Source organism: Onychomys torridus, chromosome 7 (genome assembly GCF_903995425.1).
Source record: "Onychomys torridus chromosome 7, mOncTor1.1, whole genome shotgun sequence".
Taxonomy (NCBI): domain Eukaryota; kingdom Metazoa; phylum Chordata; class Mammalia; order Rodentia; family Cricetidae; genus Onychomys; species Onychomys torridus.
This window is the reverse complement of record NC_050449.1, coordinates 109,516,970-109,544,155: the sequence shown is the minus strand read 5'-3', so window position 1 is coordinate 109,544,155 and position 27,186 is coordinate 109,516,970. Positions and strand designations below refer to the sequence as shown.

General features: G+C 43.0%; 1 protein-coding gene across 7 annotated transcripts in view; it reads left to right on the top strand.

Moving 5' to 3' along the window:
• The window catches only part of Rbms3 (RNA binding motif single stranded interacting protein 3), a 1,348,289-nt gene that overhangs the window by 637,821 nt on the left and 683,282 nt on the right, over positions 1-27,186 (top strand). For 6 of the 7 annotated variants that reach the window (XM_036192502.1, XM_036192498.1, XM_036192504.1 and 3 more), the window contains exon 1: positions 21,849-22,446. The exons of the other annotated variant lie outside the window; for it this stretch is intronic. In XM_036192502.1, coding sequence (XP_036048395.1) covers positions 22,372-22,446 — 75 coding nt within the window. In that variant the 5' untranslated portion in view covers positions 21,849-22,371. Of the gene's footprint in view, positions 1-21,848; positions 22,447-27,186 lie in introns of those variants that run through there. 7 annotated transcript variants of the gene reach the window in all.

Below are 27,186 nucleotides of genomic sequence, written 5' to 3'. Positions count from 1 at the left end.
GGGGGTTGCATTAGCTTATGTGGTACAGGCTGGGTAGTCAAAGAACAATTGAATACATGCTGAAGAGGCTCAGGACCCAGTTGCTGCTCAGTCTGGGGAGATGGAGGCCTTGGCAGTCCCAACCTGCCACTGAAGGCCTGAAAGATTCCTGGAGAACCCTTGTTTTCCAGTCCAAGTAGAAGGCCAAAGATGCTGAGTTCTGATGTCAGCAAATGCAAACCCAGCCAGGGGGTTAGGCATTCTGCATTAGGTTCTCTAGGAAATTAACTTACAGAATATATATGAGAGAGAGAGGAAGAGAAAGAAAGACAGGGAGAGGGAAGAGAGAAGGAGAGATGGGGTATTTATTAGAGTGATTTACAGGTTGTATTTTGCCACTCAGAACTTCTTAGACTCTAGAGTCTCACCAAAATGTTTATTCTCTGAGGGAATTAATTCCTTTGCTCAGGGCTGTGAGAAGACCAGAAAGAAGCAACTCAAGAGAAGGAAGGTTTGTATAGGGTCATGATTTGATGACATCCCATCACTGTGGGAAAAGACAGGGTAGCTGCCGTGGCTCTCAGCTGTGCAGCAGGAAGACGAGGCTGCCTGCTCACATCCAGGCAGGTCAGAAAGTCAGATGCCAGATCTGACTTTCTCCTTTTTTCTTTTTCTTACTCAGTCTGGCATGTGAGCCCACTGGACCACCAGCATTCAGAGTAGATCCTAGCTTCTTCGTTAATCTCCTCTGAAAATGCCTGCACAGAAACACCCAAATGTGTCCCCCATGTGCCAAGCATTCCTTAATCCAGTCAAATTGGTAGTGGAAATGAGCTGCCACACTGAGTTTGGTGAGGATGACAGGAGTCATGTGCCAGAACTTAATTCTTCCCAGGCCCTGGTCCCTTCTCGTATCTGCCTTACTCTCACGTATTGGCTAGTCTTTGTGTCATCTACCACATGCTAGGGTACGTCATTCTTCATAGTCTTTGTGTCATCTACCACATGCTAGGGTACGTCATTCTTCACAGTCTCTGGTGTTACTGGGTCCAAAGCAATCAATACCAGTGGCTCAGAAATGCACACACTGCCCCATCATCACATAGTGATTATTCAAAGATTTCTTCTTCTTCTTCTTCTTCTTCTTCTTCTTCTTCTTCTTCTTCTTCTTCTTCTTCTTCTTCTTCTTCTTCTTCTTCTTCTCCTCCTCCTCCTCCTCCTCCTCCTCCTCCTCCTCCTCCTCCTCTCCTCCTCCTCCTCCTCCTCCTCCTCCTCTTCTTCTCCTTCTCCTCCTCCTCCTCCTTCTTCTCTCTCTCTGTCTCTGTCTCTCTGTCTGTCTGTCTCTGTCTCTGTCTCTCTCTGTCTCTCTGTCTCTCTCTCTCTCTCTCTCTCTCTCTCTCTCTCTCTCTCTCTCTCTCGCTGGTTTTTCAAGACAGAGGTTCTCTGTATAGCCCTGGCTGTCCTGGTACTTGCTCTGTAGACCAGGCTGGCCTCAAACTCACAGAGATCCAGCTGCCTCTGCCTTCCAAGTGCTGGGATTAAAGGCATGCACCACCACCACCACCTGGCCTCTACATCTGTCTGATATCTCAAATTAGTGCTCATACACCTGTGTCTCACTGCTTCTCTGTCTTGCATAGAGATTGCTTTATCATTTTCTGTTAGAGTTTACATCCGTGTATCCATTCACCATTTTGTCTGGACATCTCTGGTGTGTGTGTGTGTGTGTGTGTGTGTGTGTGTAGTGTAGTGTATTTGCATGTGTGATGGGTGGATGATATATGTCAGTATGTATAATATATCTTGTTCAATTATCACATCAAATTGAAATTCTAAGGCATACTCATTATACTTAAGTTACTGTTAAATAATTGTTATTTCCTTATGGTTTTTTTATATACTTTTTGTTAACTGTTTCTGACATGCAAAATTACTTTTAATCACAACTGAAACATATTTTGTTAAGGAAAGCATTACATGTTGTGTGATATGTTTCACTCACTCACCACTTATGACTACGGCTTGCCTTGGATTTCTTAGGAGAGAGTCAGCCATTGTTCAGGCTCCCCCAGACACAGCTCATCCTGGATAGTGGAGGCTCTGTCTAGAGGGGAAGAGAAGATACAAAGAAACTAACTTACTTGGCCTCTCTGTGGGAATGAGTGATGAGTACCCCAGCTGTGCACAAGGAGGTCATGCTTGACTTCGCTGTATCCATGTTAGGATGAGGAAGATGGCTGTCTTCATTGTCCTGTTGCTCCATCAAATCACTGTCCCTTGATCATTTTCTTACAGTTACACTGACTGTCCCTCCAACAGGCCAGCATGTCTTCTTGAAGCATCTGTCCTTCCTTCTGTCTATAGAAGCTTTCTTTAGCTACTCCTATGACTAACTGCACATCTCATAGGTCCCTGATCATATGCAACCTTATTAAAGGAATGTTGCCTCAGTTTACCCTTTACCCTGTAACTCTACTTTATTGGCACTTTACCCACATGGCAAGCTATGTCTTGTTTATTGTCCATCTGGTAAGTAGATAAATTCCAGGACACAAATGTTTATATCTTGCCCATTGCTGGTTCCTCCAAGCAGACCAAGGGCTGGATACCTAAGCATTCCACAGTAGCCACAGAACAAGCTGATATGTGGGTGGTATGGTTTGGATATGGAATGGCTCCCAACAGCTACATATGTTTGTCACAAGGCTCCCGGCTTTTTGGTGCCACTTTGGAAGATCATGGATTATTCAGAAAGTAGGGCCCTGGGGCTAAAGAGATGGCTGAATGGTGAAGAGCACTTATGGTTCCCAAAACCAAGCTTCAATTCCCAGACGGTAACCATCTATGAGGCTTCAAAGAATCTAGCGTCCTCTTCAGACTTCCGTGAGCACCAGGCACACATGTGGTGTACGTGCACACATGCAGACAAAGCACCCCCACACAGTAAATAAAACATAAATAAAACTAAAAGGATAATACAGAAAAGAAGGTGAAGCCTCGTGGGAGGAAGTGCATCACTAGTGGTGGTCCTTGAAGTGGTACGGACTGGCCCTGCGCCCTTTCCCTCTCTGCTTCCCATGTGTGGATGTGTTGCTGTGTCTTCCTTGTCATGATGGACTCCATCCCTCTGAAACAGTGAGCCAGAATAAACGCTTCCTTCCTTGCTTGTGTCAGAGCATTTTATCACAGCAACAGAAACGCTAATAGAATAGAGAGATGCTTGGATTTTGACAACTAAATGAATTCTCCTTTGCTTCCCACTTTGCTAGAGGGCTCCAGTTTTGTCCAATAGTACATATCATTCTTCAGACTTATGCCTCTGTTTTCTGAGAATTGATCTTTCTCCCAAGCTTATGACAAGGTATGTCAGATGAATTCAAAGCCAGTTATGAAAACCCTATTTGTTTCATCATTGGGTAACTTGGGAAACTACATGGGACCAGTTTTGTCCATTGAAATATGAGGAGGTTCTGTAAAAGGGATTTTACTTTTTCTTTTTCTTTTTTTTTTTTTTTTTTTTTTTTTTTTTTTTTTGGTTTTTTGAGACAGGGTTTCTCTGTGTAGCTTTGCATTCTTCCTGGAACTCACTTGGTAGTCCAGGCTGGCCTCTAACTCACAGAGATCCTCCTTGCTCTGCCTCCCGAGTGCTGGGATTAAAGGCATGCAGCACCACTGCCTGGAGGGATTTTACATTTTAAAAGATGTAGGTAGAAAGTGGAGAGATGGTTCAGTTCTCAGAAGCAAATACTGCTTTTTGCAGACCCAAGTTAGATTCCTAGAGTCCATGTCAGGCTCATAAATACCTATAACTCCAGCTCCAGATCACTCACACATAGATGGCATAGACTGACTCACATACACACAAATAAAACATTAAAAATCTTCTTAACAAGCCAGGTTAACAAGGGAGATGCCTCTGGATGTTGATAAATTAGGAAAGTGTGGCCAAGACTTCTGTAGCCATCCTATCACCAATGAGGATACATACTTACCCCTGAGACAACTTGTCATGATTACATGGTTGGCTCTGATACTTCCCACTCAGAGTTGTTGGCTTTTTGTTTTAGAAAGGAATGTCAGAATCCCAACCACAGGGGGAGAACCCTAAAAACATTTGGGAAGATGTCTATACTCTATCTACCTATCTGTACAGCTATCTATCTATCTATCTATCTATCTATCTATCTAGTTCTCTTGTTTCTGTACCATCAATATCTACATTTCCTATATTTTCTGTCTGTATCTGTAGCTATTATTTATCTGCAACTAAAGTTATCAACTATTTTGTAATAAGATGATTAAAAGCCCTATAAATTGAACAACATAGAATTATAAAGTATTATCATTAAATATTAAGTATGCTTGTTAAATGGTATTTAAAAACTCTTTACAATATGTAAGAAGGAGATACACAAAATATAAAAATTCCATGTCTATAGGTGGGGAGGAAGGAGACAGGTATCACATGGAAGGGGCAGAACAAATAGATAAGCAGCAATAACAATAATGTCTGGATGGTAGCATCACATGTATGGATTTTGTTTGTTTTTAGACAGTTTTGCATTTTGGAGCTTTTATAAAAGACAAGTAAAAGTTGATAATTTTACAAAGTCAAAGAAAGATGATCCAGAGACTATATAGGCCTTTTCTGTTTTTTAGCTAATTAATTAATTAATTTTCATTTGTTTTATATACTGACCACAGTTTTTCCTCCCTCCTCTCCTCCCATTCCTTCCCTCCACCTCTCATCCACTCCCCTGCCATCCCTCCTCTAGCTTTGTTCAGAAAGTGGCAAGCCTCCCAAGGGAGACAACAAAACATGGCACATCAAGTTGAATCAGAACCAAGCTCCTCCCTCTGCATCAAGGCTGGGCAAGGCAACCCAGCATAGGGAATAGGTTTCCAAAAGCTAGCTCAAGTGCCAGGAAAGATCCTGATCCCACTGCTAGGAACCCCACAAACAGACCAAGCTACACAACTCCCACACACATACAGAGGGCATGCAGGCTCCCTAGCTTTTGGTCCAGAATCCGTGAGCTCCCTCGAGCTAGGTCAGCTATCTTTGTGGGTTCACCCATCATGACCTTAATACCCACCCCACATTCATGCAATCCCTCTTCCCTCTCTTCAATAGGACCCCTGGAGCTTGGCCTGGTGGTTGACTGTGCATCTGCCTCCATCAGTTACTGGATTAAGGCTCTCTAATGACAATTAATGTGGTCACCAATCTGATTAAAGGAGATGGTCAGTTCAAGCACACTCTCCACTATTGTTAGGAGTCTCAGCTGGGGTCATCCTTGGGGTTCTTGGGAGCTTCCCTGGAACCAGTTTTCTCCCTAACCCCCAAATACCCACTTCATCAAAATATCCCTTTTATTACCCCCCCCATTCCACACCCAGCCAGCCCAATCAGCTCCCTCCTGTCCCCATCCCCTATCCCCTCTCCCACCCAGGAGATCTCTTCCATCTCTCCTTCCCACAGAAGTTCACGTGTCTCTCTTAGGTCTTCCTTGTTACCTGGCTTCTCGGGCTGTGGATTGTAGCATGGTTATCCTTTACTTTACAGCTAATATTCACTTAGGAGTGAATATGTACCATGTTTGTCTTTCTGGGTCTAGGTTACCTCACTCAGGATGATTTTTTTTTCTACTTCCATCCACTTGCCTACAAATTTCATTGTGGTGGTATTGTGTTCCCCCAAATATTGTACACCCTAATAAACTTATCTGGGTCAAAGAACAGAACAGCCACTAGATACAGAGGCTAGAAAATGGTGGCACTCACACCTTTAATCCTAGCATTCCAGAGGCAGACATCTCTCTGGATATCTGTGAGTTCAAGGCCACATTGGAAACAGCCAGGCATGGTGACTCATGCCTTTAATCCCAAGAAGTGATGGCAGAAAGAAAGATATATAAGGCATGAAGACCAGAAACTAGAAGCATTTCGCTAGTTAAGCTTTTAGGCGTTGAGCAGCACAGTTAGGCTGAGATCCATTTAGATGAGGACTCAGAGGCTTCCAGTCTGAGGAAACAGGATCATCTGAGGGACTGGCAATGTGAGGTAGCTGTGGCTTGTTCTGCTTCTCTGATATTCCAGCATTCACCCCAATAACTGGCTTCAGGTTTGATTTTATTAATAAGACATTTTAAAATTCATGCTACATTTCATGATGTCATTTTTCTTTTTTTTACCTTTGAGTAATACTCCATTATGTAAACATACCACATTTTCTTTATCAGTTTTTCGGTTGAGGGGCACCTAGGTTGTTTCCAGGTTTCGACTATTATGAATAATGCTGTTATGAACATAGTTAAACAAGTGCCCTTGTGGTGTGATTAAGCATCCTTTGGGTATATGCCCAAGATTGATATAGCTGGGTCTTGAGGTAGACTGGTTCCCAACTTTCTGAGAAACCACCACACTGATTTCCAAAGTGGCTGTACAATTTTACACTCCCACCAGCAGTGGAGGAGCGTTCCCCTTGCTCCACATCCTCTCCAACATAAGCTGTCTTCAGTGTTTTTGATCTTAATCATTCTGACAGGTTTAACATGGTGTCTCAGAGTTATTTTGATTTTCATTTCCCTGATAGCTAAGGATGTTGAGCAGTTCTTTAATTGTATTTCAGCCATTTGAGATTCTTCTGTTGAGAATTATCTGTTTAGACCTGTACCCCATTTTTTTAAATTGGATTATTTGGTTTGCTGATGTCTAGTTTCTTGAATTATTTATATATTTTAGGGATCAGCCCTCTGTCAGATGTGGGGTATGTGAAGATCTTTTCCCATTCTGTAGGCTGCAATTTTGTCTTATTGACAGTGTCCTTTGCATAGGCCTTTTCTAATATGAACCACTGTGCCCCAAGGTCCACCTTCCTCTTTTGCAGCTTCTTCCATCAGGCTCTACCATCCACATGAAGATGCCATATCACTACTTTTCTAGAGAGCAAGGGTAAGGCACCTGCTGTATAAGTATGAGGACCTGAATCCAATCTAAGCACTCACATAAAAACTCAGGCAGGCAGGTGGAGTGGGGAAGTGAGACATGGGTATTGCTGGTGCTCACTGGCCAACCAATAGCATATTTGGTGAATACCAGGTAAAAGTGAGAGACCCTGCCTCAAAAACAAGGTTCTGACTGCTGAGGGATGATAACTATGGTCATCCCATGCTCTCCACTGCCTAAGAAAAAATAGGCACATGCATGCATGGGGAGGATGCACACATAGGAAGAAGGAAGAAAGGTAATAAGGGAGGGAAAGTAAGGAGGAAGTAAGGATGGAAGAGAGGAAAAGGGAAGGAAGGAAGGAAGGAAGGAAGGAAGGAAGGAAGGAAGGAAAGGGTAAACAAGCCTGTAAATCTGGGGAGGCGCCCTTCCCCTTCTTCCTGTCCCCTACACTCCTCTCTTTTATGGAGCTAAAAGGCTACTTTTTTAGTAGAGTGTGACTAGGTCCATGTGAGCAGGCAATGACTCTTTCCAGAAACATTAGGGTGTAATTTTGCAGCCTTCACCTTATACAACAGTGCAGTATGTGATCCATAAATTGCCAGATATTCTGTGAGCAGTGATGGACTCAGTCTGGTCCTCACTGGGCTCTCCAGGTCAGGGACAGTGAGCAGCACTGGCTTCTGCATCACAAATGCTTTTCTGGCTCAGGGCCAAGGTGGTATGAGACTGAGACATGCAGATGTCACTGCCAATGCTGCTGTATGGTACAAATTAGGATTCAAGTCAGCCTGAGTCAGGAAGGGACTTGGGGCCTCTGTGTTAATTTATGATAACCTGCAGAGGCCAAAATGAGGCAGAATCTGGGTTCCTTTTCCTCTGTGACAAGGCTGGGAATAATTCTAGAATCATCAGTTAGAGGTAACATTTAGAGCTAACCTATTTATCATTTCAAAATACATATCAAGGCATGGTCTAATCCTGTTCTTGGTTTTTGTATAAACATAGCATGTGATCTGATCACCTATATGCCCTGGTCCTCTCCCTGGTAGGCTTGTCTGCTATATGAAGTTTGGAGTCCTACATCATCAATGTAGAGTCCTGCTCTTTGTATATGTACATGTGTATGTGTAGGTCTGTCTTTGGGTCCATATGTTGTCCATATAGAGGTACAGCCTGTGTCTTCATTAGGACAACCTCTCTGTGTGAGTATCAGGGTGGAGTTTGGAGTCCTGCACCATCAGAGTGTGAGAGAAGGACTCAGCTGTGGAGGGGTTGCTTGGAATGTGGTCCCCTAAGGAACATGGAGGAGGATATTCAATGTGATGGGATGTCATCAAGATTTCTGCTAGAAAAAAATCTACTAAATGCAAAGTGAGAAATAGTTGTAGAGAGAGTACTGGCGGTCCATGCTTACTGAGACCAGCCTGCTAATGTAGAGGTGAATTCTGGCAATGTTTGCCGGCAAACTTGGAGGCTGCTTACATTCTCACTCCTGTCTGTCACTATCAAGTGTTGCCTTGATACAGGTGCCTTGCACTGCCAGGTCACACTTGCACAACTGCCTCACATGTCTGGAAGGTCAGGGGACAGGTTTGAACAACAGGTAACATTTGTTTGAGCCGGAGCCCCCTAAGCAAAGCAACTCTCTACTTTGCTGTAACTCCATGGAGGTGTCTACAAAAGATGTGTTCTGGACTGTTCTTGTGACTGGCATTCTGTAGGAGTACCACTTGGGGGACAGAGGTTGAGAGAAGTTGAGCACATTGGCTACAGTTCAATTCATTGCATGATGGGCATGGTTAGGACTACTATTAGATAGCAGTTTGGTAAAGAGGATAAATGCATTGACATTAAAGAGTTCATGACTACAAAGGAGTTTGCCCAGGGATGGTCTAATGAGGTTTCATGGGAAACCAAGGAGGAGTCTCAGAGGCAGAAGAAAAGTGATTATAAATATGCATACCTTTGTACATGTGTGTGTGTATGTATATGTGCATGTATCTGTGTGTTTATGAGTGTGCATGTATATTTCTGCATATGTACATGTATATAGGTGTGTGTTTTCATATGTTGGTCTGCCTTTACATCCATATGTTGCTTAAGTGCATGGGTATATACATATGTGTATGTGTGCAGATATAAAAAATGTGTATATGTAAAAATATATTATATATGTGTATATGTGCCTACAAGTACATGTGTGCATGTGTGTATATATCTTTGTGTGTGAGTGTGTGTGTGTGAGCACATGTATCTATTTGTGTGTTTGTGTGTGTATGTGTGCATATGTGCATATACATTGTGCTTTGTGTGTATTTATGTATATGTATGCATATAAGTCTGTGTGTGCAAGTGTGCACATGCATATGTACATGTGGGTATGTATAGTGTATGTGCATGTGTATATGCATTTATGTGTGAGCATATGTGTATGTATAGAGCATGTATTTGTGCTTGTATAGGTGTATGTGTGCATCTGTGTATGTGAAGGACAAAGGTGACTTAGTACATGGGAATTCTTTATCCCTGTTGTCAAAACTGAAATCTGGACACCCTTCCAGGTTCCAGGGTGCCTGGAGACCACACAACAGCCTGGCTTTAGTGAAAGAGGATTTCCTTGTTCCCTCCTGGGTTGTGTTTATGCTTTACTATTATTATCTCTGCTTTTCAGTAGGTAGATATTCATATTCAGTGAACAAATAAGGGACATACTTACAGCTTGTTCCTGGGTTAGAACTGGTACTTAGTAGAAGAAAACCTTTGCACCTGGCTCTGCAGTTCACCCTGCCCAAAATGCAACTTGTCAGCTGTTCCCATCTCAAAAGCACGGGCCAGGCAACCCAGTACCCAGAAGGCATTCTGTCCCAGAAGATAGACTAGTGGGAAAGTTGCAAGTCAACAGAATGCATTTACCCAGGTGGAAATGGAGCCAGGAGCATGTCAGCCAGCCCTTTGTATGCTAGGAAAGGGACCACCAGATCTGCTGAGGCCAGTAGTCAGCACCTCAGCTCCAGGGGTCCCCTGAAAGGTAGACATTTAAAATGCCAAAGGCAGACTGAACCTGGTATCAAGCTCACATACCTTCACTGGAAAATAGGTAATATCAAGCCCTTGGGAGGCTTCACGTTCTTTGAGGAAAGAAACACTTCTGGATGGAGAGGCTAAGTGTTTCCACATCAGCTCCTCTCAGCTGGAGTAACAAGCAACAGGTTGTACTGAAGCTGACAGAAAGAGTTTTCCAAAAGCAAACACGCTGAACCTGGATATGTACCTGGTTGTAATAGATGGGTTCTTTAAGTACCAGCTGATGGAGTAACTGAGTAACCTTGAGGCGCAGGTATTATTTCTTTACCAAGAAAATAGGCACATGTTTTGAGTTTGTGGCAAATAGAAGTAAGCTGGGATTAGATGGGCCTTTAAACAGCCCCACATGACAAAGCTATATCAGACATACAGACCAGGTTACATTTTGCCATGAGACTCATCTGCTTTCCCTGTCCTTGGTAAGATTTATACTTTCACATGGATAGTGACTGTGTGTGTGAGAGAAAGAGGGGGCAGGGAACATGTAGAGACCTGAGATCACAATAGAGGCTGGTGTCTTCCTCAGTTGCTCTCTGTATTGTTCTTTTGAGACAGGGTCTCTCATGGGATTGGGAGGTCACCTCAGTTGGCTAGACTGTCTAGGTGGTGAGCTCCAGGGATCTGTATAACTGTAATTAACGAGGTAATTCCACATAATTTACCTGGTAATCAAGAGAGGTTTATTTCTGGGGTAACTTATAGCTAATAGGGGTTGGTTACAGGATCTAGGAGAGAATGAGATACCGTCCAGCTTCCAGGACCATGAGGTACCCAGAAAAGGCTAACATGTAAGCACCTGGAGTCTTAAGGGGCTCCCTCTCAGCCACACCCCAGGGGCAGGTCATAGGTAGGTGTGGTAGTTACCTGCTGTCACACTAGGGGCAGTGTTTTAAGGTCAAAGCTGAAACATCTATCTACTATATCTCCCCTCTTTTGTCTAAAAAAGAAAATTCTAACCTAATACAAAACTATTTATAGTAGGGATGTTTACCAAATATTATGCCAGAGGAATAAGGGATAATGACCTATACAAGATGAAACTACACCAACAAGAACAATACCAAACAAGAAACATACTAAAATCCAGAGAAGTCTGGAACATAGGTAAATGGCATGTTACAGAGATCATTCCAAAAGATGTCCTACCTTGAAGAATCTGAATCTAATACTTAATATATTTTAGCTAAAGTACAAAAAGATTGTAATTATAACTGTTAGTGTCCAATCCCATCAAAGACCCAAAGAGGAATATAATAATACCCAAGATACGGGAGAAGGACATAAACAACTTTCGGGAGTCTTGTGAGAGTAGACAGAGACAGCTGGCAGCCTGGACAGTCACCTAGAATTTCTCAGCATCATTGGTGCAGTCAAATTGGCTACAGGCCTAGAGTATCTGTCAGAATATTTTCAGAAGCAGGTTTTTTAAAAAGACTATCCTACCCTGTCTTAGCAGAGTTCAATAGTCGCTTTTCCTTGTGTCCTGCTCATACCAAAGGGACAGTATTCATTCTGTCAACAGTTGAGGCAAGGGCAGTTTTTTGCCCAATAGGCCTTTTTTTCCCTTTTTTTTTTTTTTTTTTTTTTTTGCCAAGAAGACAAACTTCCAAATGAAAATGTCTCAGAAGCCAAACATTCTCTTGGGATTGGATCAGTGCTGTTAGGAGCAATCGTGTCTCATGTCAACAGAATTCTAAATTAACAAAACATTTAAATGCTATATTCTCTAGGTCTATGAAGTGTTTGAAAACTACCTATCCATCTGACCTATGACCTATGTTTCTGTAAGTCTGAAGAACCTAACTAACATAACTAGAGAAACAATAAGCATGAGTGACTATAGCTCAGTAAGTCTTCTCTACTAAAATAACTTAAGGACTAAGGCTTCACATTAACAAGTTAAACAGTCTGAACAGATGCATTGTATAAGGACAATGACCTCAAGATTGTAACAATACACAAAATAGCTCAAACGGAGGTAGGAATGTATATATAGTAAAATATGCAATATGACAATAATGCTAAATATATATCAGTATACAAAATATTCTAAACAGAGGTAGAACATATATACAGTATGACATATATAATTTTACATTTGTATCAATATACAAAATATTTCAAACAGGAGTAGAATCATATGTACATTAAAATATAGTTCTGTATTTGTATCAATATATAATTTATCTTAAATAGGAATATAAAAATAGTTTGCATTTATATCAATATACAAGAATCCATATTACAAATTATCTAAGGCTGATATTTTACTGGATTAGTTTACTAGTAAATATAATAATCTACTTTAATATCCTATACCTATCCATTCCCCCCTTTTTTTCCTAAAAAAGAATACAGAGTCCAAATTTTATTGTTCCACCCCTAGCTCTACAACAATCCATTCATAACCCTGAGAAAAATTAAATATTTGGGAGAGGGGCGTCATTCTCTTACAATTACTTGCTGCTGTTTAGGGGGTGATGGTATCTCTGTGGAGTGCTGTAAGAAAGCTTAGACTGTTAAGTCTCAATAGGGCTATCTATAGAGTATGCAGCTAGTCTCAGAAATAGATTAGATTGTCTGATATTCTGGCTAAAAGTATAGTATGATGGGCCATCTCATCTTGGAACTGTCCTGAAGAGTTTCATTCTGAAGCTGATCATGAGTAATGTTCTTAGGTACCATGGCATCATTCTGTCCTGGGTAGAGTTGTTGTTGTGGAACCCTATCTTCCTTCTGGAGACTTCAGAAATTGCTATTGGAGAAGACTTATTTTTTTTTTACTGTGGAAAACTTGAGCATTATTAATATCAAAGTGGAAAAGTTTAGATTTAAAGATAACATGACATGAAAAAGGAATTTGGAGAAATCAAGAATAAGCATGGGGAAAAATAGTATCTTGGTGACAATGGTCCCTTTTTATTGGTTTTCTTATGTCCCACACCATACAGCTCTTCTGATATGAGACAGAATCTCTTAAATTTTTCTTTTTTAGAATATGCTTGGGTTTAGAGAATGAGGGAGCCAACTTCCAACTAAAAGACACCTTGATATATAATTGAATATATAACTGACATCTTGAATAGGTGTCAATGGTATTCTCCCATGCCTACCCCTAGTACTAGAGGTCACAGAGGCATGTTGCCATACTCTGCTTTACATGGGTGCTGGGGATTTGAACTAAGGTCCTCATGCTTTCAGAGCAAGCATTTTACCCATGTAGCCATCTAATTAGCCTCCAGAATAGTGACTATAAGAGGGGATATAAGAATGTTGGTCTCTGTGCTATTATGAACATATACATTGTCATACACCTCATACTCTAATTACCCTTCTCCATCAGGCAAGGACTTGGGATGCCATCAGGCAAACAGTCCTTTTGATAATTTTTCCTTTTATGGGTCAGAAATATCAGTGTTTCAAGCCCATGTGAGAAATAAGAGAGAGGCTTCTCTGGGCTAAATGTCTTTTTGGCTAAGTGCTGCCAACATCCCTGGAAGTGATGGAGAAGTGACATCCCTGGGTTCCCATGTGTGTCAGGCTTCCTTCCCGGAACATCAGCAAGGATGCTCTAGTACTGTGAGAGGTTGCTGGAGTCCATGTGGCTAATCCTGAGACCCTCTTAGTCACCCTCCCCACCAGAAGTAGAAAGACACAATCTTTTCAGGAATCCTACTTGGCATTAAAAGAAAAAGAAATGTGTTCTATTGGTTCCTTGGGATTCTCTCTGCCTCCAAAGGAGGAGTACAGGGAACCCACGTGGGCGAGACTGGAAGAGATGAACAAAGTTGACTGGCATACTAGATGCAGCCATGTCTTTTAAAGGGGAGCGAGTCACCCCCTTGCTTTATCTCCCATAACGTGCCCCCCCACCCCTGTCTCTGACATCAAATAGGTTGGTTTAGCTTCCCACTAGTTTCTCCATGAAAGAACCTCTTCCCAGGGATCCTTTCATGATGAACAGAATCCATCCAAAGGTGCATCCTCTGAGCTCCTTGGAGGAGTGCACACTGGACTACCTACCCTGAATTCTGACTGGAGCATTACCATGTATTTACTGATGGTCCTGGTAAGATTCATGCTACACTTAACCTCTTTGCTTTTCTTCCTTTCTTGATACTTTATGAGTACTAAAGTTTATCTCTCACAGAGGGAAATAGAGAAACGATTAGTTTAAATTAATCCAGAGGTCTACAAACTGGAGGAAAACACACTCCTGTTATTTGGAGGTGTAGTTGGACTGATGACCTCCTAGTGTTACTAGCCCTATATAACAGGCAGCCTTGGGCATGTTTGTATGGGGAATCTGGCTCTCTGAAAGGCTGAAAGTTGTAATAGAGAATGAGCTAGGTACTGAGTTACATTCCCTCCTAAATAACTGTCCTCAAGGTGGCTAAGCTTCTCAGGGTTAAACTGTTAAAAATGAAGATTTTATAGGTCAGTAACGAATCTCTAAGTGACCATTATTTGTCTATGTTCTTAGCATTTAGGGGTCTCAGTATATACTCAGTATATTTAGCTCTCTTCCTCTCATTACTTTTGGTCACAAAGTTCCTTAAGGAAAAAGAGATAATCATGTCTCATGACTGTATAATAAGAGAAGGGTTCAGCATGTTGACGTCTCTTGTGAGAATGATGGGAGAAGAGGCTTCCAGGAGTGAGCTGTCTGCAAGGCACTGCCCAGAGCATCAGACTGACCTTATATCCACACACAGAGCTGCTCATTGTACAAGCCTGATGACAGATCCTCAGGACACAAAGAGAAAGCCAGGCATGGCTGCACCTATGACTCCAGCACTGGGAAGTATGAGACAGGGGGAGACCTTGTCTCAAAGAAATATTGTGGAGAGCCTTAGGACACCTGATGAACTCCACACGTCCATGGGGGCATGCATGTGCGTGCACGCGCGCACACACACACACACACACACAACACAACACAAAAGAGGATGCTTTCTCTAGAGGGCAAAACATTTGGGTCAGGTTCTCCCAGTACAGAGATGAAGGGAATCAATTCTTTGGGGTTCTCACAACCAGGTGCGATGGGAGTAACTCCTAATGATGTGAGCCCTAGGGATGCCAATTTATTCCCACAGTTCCCACAAAGCAGACTCATCTTAGTGTAGCAGTGAGTATATCCTAGCACTGTGCAATATGGGATCAGAACGTGGCCTGCAATGGTTCAATCCCCCTGCACTTTGTGAGCTGAGACTCTAGCCAGAGTCCATCTCACCACAGCTAGTCCCATGGGGCAAGATGCTGTCTGATTTGTTTTGGAGTTTGTTGTTGTGTTTTGTTTTTTGAACACTGAGGTATCTTCCCTGGAGTCAGGAAGATGGTGGAGGTCACAGGGTAAAGAACAGACAAGAGTGAGCCAGGGAGGCAAGACAAAGACAAGAAGGAATTCTTTCCTCTGTCGGAAGTGCCATGTTTGCCTTGGCAGGGCTTTTTGGCTTTCTTTATTCTTTCTATTACAATCAGAATACAAATCAATTCGCCTATTTTCTCCCCTAGAACTGTGCTAATGGGAATGAAGACAAATTAGAAAATGGTGTGTTTTTGTGACCCATGCTTTTCAGACTATTTATGGTGAAGGAATATGTTTTATTTTTTAAGATTGGTTTCAGATGATACTGTTATAAGTGGCAATCGAAATGATTAGAAAAATGCAATGTGCAAAGCCAACTTTCAGGACCCCAAACTCCATGACTTAGGCACAAGAGCCATGAAACTATAAAGATGTGCCATACAGGTCAGGTTTAGCCTCACATTGGCTGGCCATGAGCGGGCAAGTTTGGACAATTAGTGTTTGCTCTTGGCATACCTTGCGGGTGACTTTGCTCTGTCCTTTCTCTCCTCTGTTTGTACCTTTGTTTGTTCTCTCTTAACTGTACCTTGTTATTGTGTGCATATTCCGTGTTCCTCTGTGTGTGCGAGTGCCTGGTGTGTGTGTGTGTGGTTGTGTGTGTGTGTGTGTGTGTGTGTGTGTGTGTGTGTGTGTAGAAGGCAGAATATAACTGTATGTTCATTACTCCGATTTACTCCGATGTTGGGCTTTTTTTTTTTTTTAGATAGGGTCTCACTATTCCTGGAACTTGATAAGTAGGCTAAGATGGCTTGCCAGGGAGCCCCAGGGTTCCACCTGTCCCTGCTTCTCCAGCACCAGAATTACAAGTCAGTTCCTCTGTACTTGGCTTTTAATTCTATGATGTTTGGCAGATATATAGAGTTATGAAGTCTATCTGAGGACCAGGTGGATAATATTTAGGCCAGTGTCCTGGATTATTTAGTAAGAACTTAGTTGCAGTTAATTATGCTCATTGGTGGGGAGATGGCTCCACAGTTAAGAGCATTGGTTACTATTGCAGAGTACTTTCAGTTCCCACCCCCGACATGGTGGCTCACAACCACCTGTACATAACTCAAGTTCCAGGGGATCTGACACCCTCTGCTGGCCTCTTTGAGCACTGCACACGTATGGTGTCTGTATTTCCTTCCAACATACACACACACACACACACACACACACACACACACACGGGGGCGGGGGGAGAGAAAGAGAGATAGAGTGCCATAAAATAAAAATAAATCTTTATGAATAAAAGAGTAACTCAGCATCATGACTGTCCTTCTTGATGATAGATTAGTGCTTTCCTTTACCTGGACTTTGTTTTTTTCTCTGTTTGCTGTTCCTGTGTTTTCCTTTGGCCAAGTCTGTGTATTTGTTGCCTTTCTTATTGCTTTGACAAAATATCTGAGAAAAGCAACTCAAGGAAGGAAGGTTTCGTTTTGGATCAGGATTTGAGAGCACTACCCATCATGGAGGGCAGGCAGCGCAGTAAGAGCATTGAGGCAGCTGGTCCCATTGTATTCCTAGTCAGGAAGCGGGGGTGGGGCTGGGCTGGATAAATGCTGATGCTTAGCTCTGCTTCTCCTTCTTATTTATCCCTAAACCCCATCTTAGGGACTAGCACAGCCCCATTTAGGGTTAGCATTTGGACCTCCATTAATTAAATCGAGAAACTTTCACAGACATACCCAGAGGTTTCCTCTCTGACTCTAAATCCTGTCAGGTTGGCAACCAAACTTAGCCAACACAGTTTCTGAAATTAAAAAAAAAAAAAATAGTAAGTCGCTCCTAAGAGAGCCCAGATTCTCTTTAGGGTCAGACTGAGCACAGACCGTGGGTGTCTCCTTTGCTCCTCTGACACCCATCTTAGCACCATATTACTCCACCTGTGTGTGGTGTGTCTGCGGCAGCCAGGCCAACTTAGAGGTCAGAGCTTGTCTGCAGGGAGCCGTCTCCTTCCAGGCTGAATGTCTTGTGAACCTGGGAGCACCCATGCCCTCTGATGCTGTTTGTTGCCCCAGGATTCCTTGGTTAGTTACCAGCCAGGGCACAGTGGGCTTCTGATTAAGCAAGTGACTCAAACCAGGTGCCTCCTACCTTCACTTAGTCAAATGGAAAGTACTATTACTTCAACAGACCAGAAATGCTATAAAAACCATTTCTGGTAGGAATATCTTGCCTCCTGTATGGCTATGGCTACTAATGTGTCTAAGAGGTGTGCATGTGTGTAAGTGACAACATGGATCTTATAATTCTTCTGAACCCACTTTGCATTACTTAGGGAAAGCCTTAAATGTGCAATGAGGATTCTGAGGCTAATGACCATCAATGCCCAGAACATTATAATAATCTAATGAAATAGAATAGCATTTTGGAATGTAGCAATTTGTGTAGAAATTGCTGATAGCATAGACTCATGCCGAGAACCTTACATATAAGCGGGCTATTGCTTTGACTGAGGAATTATTTATTTAGCCTTTTGTTTGTAAGTAAGACAATGTGTCCTTCAGGGAATCTCCAGAGCCAGTTAGTCATATGAGAATACCAATTCCTTGGTCAGAACTGGTAGAAGAGGTCTTGGATGATGCTCTTACCAGTCTTGGGATCTGAAGGAGCTCAGTGGGTCAAGTGGGATGACATTGTCCTCAAGCAGAAGTCTGACCCTCAGGTAGGGAGATGTGGATGGGCTTCCACTGACTGCATCACTCGCTGTTAACAGTTTAGCTGTCCCTGTCAACTCTTTACCAAATACTTAAATGACTTTTCTTCTTGGTGCAATAAAACATCTGACGAAACACCTTAATGGGAAAGGGTTTGCTCGATTCACAGTTTGAAGGTGTAGTCTATCAAGGCAGGAAGGAAATCGTGCTGAGAGAAGGAGGCCAACAGTCACATTGTGTTCATGTCCAGGAAGCAGAGAGTGATGAACGCTGGTGCTCAGCTCACTGTCTCCTTCATATTCAGTCCAGGAGTCAAGCTAATGGCTTGGTGACACCCATATTTAGGTTGGGTCTTTCCACCTCAACCTAGTCTTGAGGATACCTCAGAGACATCCCCAGAAGTTGATAATCTCCTATGTGATTTTAGGTCCTGACAAGGTGACGCCATTAACCATCACACCAAGCATACAGTGACTAGCTGCAGATTCCCACTTCAGCCTCACCACATGGCCATTGCCCTTTGCTGCTTCATGGGAGCCTCTGGGCTGTGCTAATACACTCTGGAGATGGAGAAAGTTTTCTATGTTGGTTGTTTCCTCTAGTTGGCTTACCTTCCCCAGATAGAGGCTGGCATCCAGTGGGGGCAGATATGACGTGTTAAAGGTGTCCCAAATTCTCCAGGTGATTATCTTAGCTGATCCTCATATGAACTATAAAAAGTGGAGAGCGACATTTAATGAACGAAGAAATTGAAGCATGTGGAGATAGCAGAGGAGGGAGGCAGTACTGGCAGCCAGTTAAGGCTTTAAACACTAAACACTCTCGGATCATGTGCTGACTTTGACCTAAAGGTTCCTTTTGGGAGAGCATTTTCTTAATGGTTCTTTTCAAGCAGGATCCCAATGACTTGGTTTCTCCTTGCTGAACATTTCCTCACATTACCTAGTAGCTCCTGGCCTCTGACCTCATACATTTATTCTTTGGCAATCCCCTCACTGAGATCTGTGCTCTGAAAGAAGAACCTTGTTTTGACCCCTTGTGTCTCTGTACGCCCTGTGCCAAGGTCAACACCTGACCAGCAATGAAGAGTGAAGTATATGGGCTGGCAAGATGGCTCAGTGGTTAAGGGTGCTTGCCATCATGTCTGAACATCTGAGTTCAATCCCAGGGAAGAAATCCACACATTAGAGGGGAGAGAACCAACTCTCAAAGGTTAGGTCGTCACTTCTACACACATGTGTTCATATATGCACAGACAAAATAAATAAGCATACTTTTCAATTTTTTTTTTTTAAAGAATGAAATACTTCCAAAGCATGTCCTATGTCGAGGGACAGTTGATCATTATGTTTAAAATATTTTGTTCTTCAAGCACAAAACACATGCTTTGTGTCTTGCTTTGTGTCTGAGACTCCATGTGAGTTCTTAGGGCTGTGGAAGGTATGACCTACTGTTTTGGGTTTAGGTGATCAAGGGGCATGTTCATGCTGACTGAAAAGAGCTAAGGGGGATAACCAGGTGGGAACTTGAAGAATACATTACCAACATGATTGCAGTGTAACAGGACTCAGAGCAGGGCCATCAAGGGTGAAGAGGAAAATTTACAAGCTGACCCTGAGCAGAAAGGCAGAAAGAAAGGTCTTATGAGATCCCCGGGGTCTTGAGAACTTCTCTAGATTCTGCACTTCACTGGGCATGGAGATGTGGCCAGGAGACTTTGCACTTGGTGCGGATTTGATGCCTGCTTCAGTTAGTCTTCACCATTATATGGATGGGATAACTGAGGCCCAGAATCTCCCCTTTAAAACATGCATGGAGCTGGCTTGATTTTCTCCAACACATTGCCCTTGGATTCCTATGCCTGCACCCCAACTTGAGCTCCTTTCTTCTGACATCTGTCATCAGGAAATAGATCGGTTGGTAGAGTGCTTGCCTAGCATGCACAGGGTCCTGGGTTCAAGGTCAGTGCTCACACAAACCTGGTACAGGGACCCATGCCTGCAATCTCATCACTGAGGAATGGGAGGCAGGAGGATCAGAAGTTGAAAGTCATTCTGTTTCATAGCCAGTTCAAGCGCTTGGGGTAACCCCCTCCCCCATATTTAAAAAAAGAAAAGAAAAAGGAAAGAGAGGGAGAGAGGGAGAGAGAGAGGGAGGGAGGGAGGGAGGGAGGGAGGGAGGGAGGGAGAGAGAGAGAGAGAGAGAGAGAGAGAGAGAGAGAGAGAGAGAGAGAGAACGAGCCAATTTCTCTGTCCTCTCCTCTCTCTATTGGTACACAAATTTCAGAGCTCGGCTTCCCAGAGCCCAGGTTGTTGTCCCACGAGTGTCCAGACTTACACAGGGGTAGCATCATGTGTATTGCATTTTGACTCCTGGGTCTCTGTGAGAAAACTGCCTTTGTACCGGGAGTCTTTTATCTGGAAGGCCGGCTGGAGTGCCCAGCCGACTTGGGGGAATGGAGAGGCGCACAGAGGCTGGCTGCCCACGCTCCGGGCATGCGTGAGCCCTGCCAGCAAAACACAGCTGGCACAGCTAATTTTAGCCTCGCCGCCGCCTTGCAGAGAGACCCTTTAAGGAAATATATCTTCTCTGAAACAGTCTGTATTATAATGTAGCAGCTGATAGACGTGTCATAATATTCTTATGGTGGGGGAAAAACTCTGACAAGTAATTATGAGTTTTTGTTCAATTTTTTTGCAATATTTATAAAGCCCATAAAATGAGAGAGAGAGAGAGAGAGAGAGAGAGAGAGAGAGAGAGAGAGAGAGAGATTTTATTCTCTAAAAAGAGAATAAACCTAAGGATCGCTTTTATTTTTATTTTTTTAACAAATGTGTAAAGCCACAAAACAATTATTTCTGATAGTCAAGTCCACCTCCTTGTTGAGATGGGGCACAGCTTCCCCACAGAAGTACCCAACTAAGAACCCCAACTTTTTCTCCACTCTTGAGCACCTTCTGTGTCCTCTAGAAGGCAAAGTGTTGGTTTCACCTTTAGGTCCTGGGTCCACCTGGCTTTTAGTGTGTTAAGAGGTTTTGAAAAAGCCTTGAACACCCCCCCCCCCCTTGCTTAACTAGAAAGGTTGGCATGCGTGTGTGTCTGAGAATATATATGTACACACACATACACATATATACATATATATATATATATATATATATATATATATATATATATATATATATATATATAATTTTTTCTCCTTCCTCCCTGCCCCCCGCCCTGCCCCCCCCCAGTCATTTTGTTCAGCAATGCCATGTCTCACCTCTGGGAACCAGTTTGGGTGCTTGGGAGCCCCAGTCAGTGCAGGGCAGGGAGGGCTGGGCCATGCCCCACCCAGGCACTGCAAGGGCAGGCTAGGGTTCGGTTCTACCCGCGACTCAGCCGCAGATGCTGCTCACTCTGCTATTCCAGGATAGCCAGCAGAGGGGTGGCAGCAACCTTTCTTTCTTTCTTTCTTTCTTTCTTTCTTTCTTTCTTTCTTTCTTTCTTTCTTTCTTTCTTTCTTTCTTTCTTTCTTTCTTTCTTTCTCTTTCTTCTTTCTCTTTCTTCTTCTTTTTTTTTTTTTTTTGTCTTGGAGGAAATACTGCAGCCTTCTGGACTGCGTGCGCTGCTCCCTGGAGAGGCTCTCTCGGTTCCACCCACTGGCTGGCAGGAGGGGAAGTGAATGAGAGGGGCAAGGCCAGCCCGAACACACCATGTCACTCTGGGAACCAGACAGCAGCAACTAAGCCTGCACGGGTTTCTTTTTCTTTTCTTTATTTTTTTCTTTTTCTTTTTCTTTTTTTATCCCCAGTTTTTTTCCTTTCCTTTCTTTTCTTTTTGCCCATTGTTTCTTTTTCCTTTCATTAACATTTCTTTTTCCAAGGAGGGAAAGAGACACACAAGAGACCGAAAGCTGTACTGCAAGGCTTCCGAGTTGTGCTAAAGGATTTTTTTCTTTTTTTTTTCCCTCCTCCTTCGTCTTTACAAGCGCCTGCGGTTGACACCACTAGAGACAAGCTGGTTAGAGATTTGCAAACTGCTTCATCCGGACTGGACCGGGCAGCCGGGAAGAAAGCAGGCAGGCAAGATCTGGGAAGCTGTCTGGGGGTTTCTCTACGGACCTCAACCCCCATCGGTTTTTTTCTTTTTTTCTTTTCTTTTGGTTCTTTTGTTTTGATTTGCTTTGGTTTTTTGGTTGTTTTAAATTCCTTACGGTGTTGGAACTAGTGAGTGGTGGAGTCTTGGAAGCCTCATCAGTCACCCAGACTGCCTGGAACAGTGGATTAAGAGGAAGAAGCTCGCCTGGGGCATCATATACCCTGTTATTCAGTTTCCTGCCTCGGAGATAAAGATCCCAGCTACATGGGCAAACGCCTGGATCAGCCACAAATGTACCCCCAGTACACGTACTACTGTCCTCAGTACCTCCAAACCAAGGTATGGCTGGACCCTTGAGCTTCGGGAGGCAGCGTGGTGTCTGGCGCTCCTCAGGGGCTTGGCAAGTGGACCCTTCCCTCACCCTTGCCCCCATCCCCTCCCCGACCGCTTTCAAATGACTAACAGTAGGAATGGAGTTAACAAGGCAGAGGAAGAAGGGAGAGGGAGCCCGGAGTGTAGCTTTCTCTTTAAAGACAGGGTACTTTCAATGGAGTGTTCTTTTGTTATTTAGCAGCAGAAATACCAGTGAGATGGTTAAAGTCTTTTGCAGGTGAGCAGGGATTTTTAGAAAGAAGGTCCCAGCAGACGTTCTTGGGGACAAGAATACGACGATTTCAGGAGCTTTTCTAGTAAGCTGCTCTTTGTGTGTGAATCTCAAAGATTTGGGTGCCCCCAATTCCCCCCTTCCTTACAGAAAACACTCCAGGGTGGGGACCACTTAAACTTTTCATGGCCTAGTGCAGCATGAAGGAAGGGCGTGGGGAAGTCCCTCAGAGTTTGGTGAGTCTGTTTTTGGCTTTGGCTGTCTTTATTTTATATGAAGGATGACTGAGATGCTATGGGCTGAAAGATCTAGATGCATAGGATCTATACTTTTAGAGTGACACCCCCACTCCCACCCCACCCCCAGCCCCTTAGCTGCCATCAGGAAGTCTGAGTCTTGAAAAAGGCACAGAATGTAACTGATAATAACTGGACTTGCGTTGGTTAAAGACTTTGGGCTTTGTGTGAGCGTGTGCTTAAGTGATCTTTAGGGACCCAGAGGCAAGCCCACAAAACTGAGCAGAGGGCAGTGCCAATGTTGAACTTTTATCCTTCAGTGAATACATGAAAGACTGTTAGGTGAGAAATCAATTCTCTAATTTGTCTATTTGATTGGGCTTGGTTTGAGAAGGGTGGCACAATGTTTGTGCAGTACTCACCCCAAGTACATGTATAGTCCGATTTTGTATTGCATTAACCAGCTCCCACCATCTTCTTAGTAACTACACATGCAAGAGTGAGCCAGGCACGTCTAAGTGGTATGTGCTGTCACCACGCTTGCTGGCATGATCAGGGTTTGGTAGCTCATGCTATGGTAATCTCCCATTTATTCCATCTCATCAGACAATGCCCATTTGAGAACCGAACTGGACAACAGCCTCTCTGGATTGCATTTTAAAGGCTGGTGTTTCTTTTTCCATTTTTTTTTTTTCTTTTTTGATTTCTCTATGCTCTGCCTGCTCCTCCAAGGTCGACTCACGTTGCTTTTTGCCTTTGTGCCCACTTAGTTTGGGCTGCCTCTGCTTAAATAGACCAGCCCTCCTGCCTGGTGCCCCAGTATTAACTCTTTGGGCAACTGGGTAGAGAATGCTGCCTGCTACTTTCCTTAAAGAAATGGTTGGGCAAGTTTGAAAAAGAAAAAGAATATTCGCAGTCATTTTTCTTCCCCAAAGAAACAAAAACAGTAAGCTCAGGGTTGCCTGAAGAATATCAAACATTCCAAGCCTTTTACTCATTTGGCTAAATTTTTCCCAGTGTTTCCCAAAGCGTGCTTTGTGCTGGTTCTGGTTTCCAGTGCTGTGTGCAACCACAAGAGAAAGTTCGGACTGAAGGGACTGAAATAGTTGGAGTTTTGTTTTGTTTTGTTTTCTCCTCCATTGCTTTTAACCTACTTCTGGCAGGGAGTAACAAATGCTATGTAGAGTTAAAGATACAGGGTGCTGAGTAAGCCACCCTAGGAGATGACGGAGGGGGAGAAGGGGAGTGAAGAAAGAGTGCAGCTGTGAAGGGAAGAACGGAGCCTGAAGAAAAGAGGTTTCTCAAGTCTGTTTGGGATCCTGTGTGGCTTTGGTGCTCCGTGGACCCTGGCAGAATCTCTGGGTCTTGTTACTTTCCAGCCAAAGACATCAGCATCAGGAACATTTTTAAGAAGTTAGCTCCATTAGGCATCCCAAACTGATATTTAGGTAATCAGATCAGGGCCAGGAGGGACATAGGTCAGCTACTTGGGCTATCGTGGTACTCATATTGATTATTACGTTGTAGAATTTCAGCTTGGCAGTGTAGTTGTTAAGTACTGTTCTGGTGCCTCGGGAATGACAGACGTTAGTGACATCTCAGGAAGCTGGAGATGTGAAACCTTGGGTTCAGGGAAGTGTCGATGTGCAGTTCTAGTTGAGCACATGGGGACTTTCTGACAGAGTTAATCCAATCCAAGGAAGCGTTGTCAGGAGTATGGAGGGCAGTAGAGCACAGTTTCCATATGACCTTTGCCCTTTTCACACATACCTATCACAATAGAATTCATAATCAGTGAAAGGGAAGGCAATATGTTTATATTTGCTTGACGAGCCTAGATGGACTCCACGGAAATCCACTTTTCCAGCATTGCTGTCTAGTTGCCACTCAAGTTTCTCATCGCAGCTAGCGGAAACAGTGTTCACATACAAAGAATACTTATGTTGGATGGAAGTAGAATCCCATGGTTGATCAAAATCACATCCCAGAGGTACCAGACCTTAAGGGGTTGCCTAAAATCAGATGTCTTTCTTTCCTAAAATACAGAAGTGTGTGTATGTATAGGGGGTGCAAGAGTAGAGGGGATCCTCGTGAGGACTTTTAAAGAACCAAAAACAGTGTTTAATATAATTTTCAGAAAATATAAAACTAACAAAAACAACCCAAGCTCTTGCTTTGTACTTAAATAGTGAAATGCTCGACACAACTTCTAATTTCGCATGAGAAAACAACATGAAATTAATATTCTAAAAATCAAGGCAAAGGTCTTCCATTTCCTCAAATGTGTATTGTAGTTCAGGAAGATGGTGGTGTTTTCCCACTTTCCTTTTTCTCATTATGTAAGAACCTAACTTTCTACTTTGCTTAATAAAACAAAATATAGAAATAGGCTATTTCTGTGTCTCATCTTGTGGAATAAATTTCTAGGGGCTTAAATGCTTTATAGGAGACAAAACGTCCATGTAGCCTAAATAATATATTAACTATTAAATAGCATTAAGTGCTCAACGCAACATGTATTTAAGTGACATGAACGCTTGGCACTTGGCTGTAGCTATGATTTGTAGCAATGCTATGCAGTGTTTACATCTTTAAGTGCTCTGTCTCTATTTTGGATTGAGATTTTTTTTTTCTTGCTAGAGAAGACAGTCTCAAGGAAGGGCATTGCTTTTGGTCACGGCATAATGAAAAAACTTAATGGCTTGTTATAATACTTAAACAAGTGATGTGGCTTTATTTTTAAAAGTTTCTCAAAGTAAACTGCTACTTGGAAGGGTATAAAGACTAATCCACAACTCTAGAAAAAAGAAATCTGAAAATTGTACATTGTCTTACTGGCAAAATACAAAATGGCATTTGACTCTTGCAACCCCACATCTTTCAGAAAATCCACTTGTTGGTGTTGGTTTCTGAGACTCCAGGTATATTTTGTTGTGAGTTTGAAGCACTTTAGGTAGTAGTGTTTCTTGAGAAACAACAGTAACACATCAAACAGGCAACAAACTAGTAGAAAGAAGAAAGCCAGGGAAGGTGATCTGCTTGCTCACTGCCTGGTGAGTTGCTCTTCCTGGATACTGTGGTTGAGAAATGGATATTTCTCTCTTATATGATATTTGGAAAACTTTAGTCATGTTCCTTAAACTTCAGAAAGACCCTCCAGCAGGTGTCTCCATCCTTGCTTTTACATAACCTCCCTGGCTCACAGGCTTCCTCTACTAGCCCAGTAACCAGAACAGTGTTCCCTCTCTGACCATTTGGTTTCCCCTGAAAATCTTGACGAGGGGTTCAAACTAATAGGCCCTTCCTAGGTTCCTTTGGTGAGTGGCATTCAGATGATGTTCTGAGCCTCACCTGAAGCAGGATTGGGCATGAGTCTCCCTCACTGTGCACTGACTTCAACTTGAGCTACCACTATTTGCAACCTAGCCACTGTCTCCTCCTAAGAGTCTAGCCGGTGCTATTGGTCATAGAAAGAGCATATACTTGAAAATACAAGGGGTGAGGAGTGGGCACAGAAAAGGGAACTTCTAGAGGACAAAGTATTTTTAAAACTGTGGACATCCAGATCCTTCAAGAGCAAAGTCACCGCTCCCACAGCTGTCAGGCAGCCACGGGAATGCAGTTCTACAGGAGGGAGGGAGGTTGGTTGGGATTTCTTAGAACTTCCTGCCTGGGCTTTGCACTGATAGCTGGTCTTGGTAACCAGCCAGTTGTTTGAAAACGGCCCTGAAAACTCTCAGGTTCTGTTTTCCTTTGAAAACTTGAAATGTGCAAAACTGTTTTTCCTAAACAATAACAACAAAAACAAAAAAATTGCAGCCATGGACAATTTAGATACAATTCCTAATATTTTCCTTTCCTTGGGGCAGGGGTACATGTAGGTAGCATGAGAATATGATAAATATTGTTTGCCTTATTTTCAAGAGTACAGAATTTTAATTTGTTTTAAATAAGAGGGGGGGGAATAGCTATAAGAAATTACTCGTTGCTTCCTGTTCTTCCTTCCTGCAGATCTTCAGGCTCAGTGGAGGGGTGCAAGTTTTGCTGTCTTTTCTCCAATGTGCTCTGATCTCCCTTAAAATGCCTCCTCAAATTGTCTAGAAAATTCTTAATGGTCTCTCTAGAATCAGAACTTAAGGGGAGCAGCAGCTATATTTATTTCGCTGTCCTTTCTGGAGCATTTCCCTTTCATTTTCTTCCCATGCACAAAAGAAATAAAACAGAATTATACAATAGGAA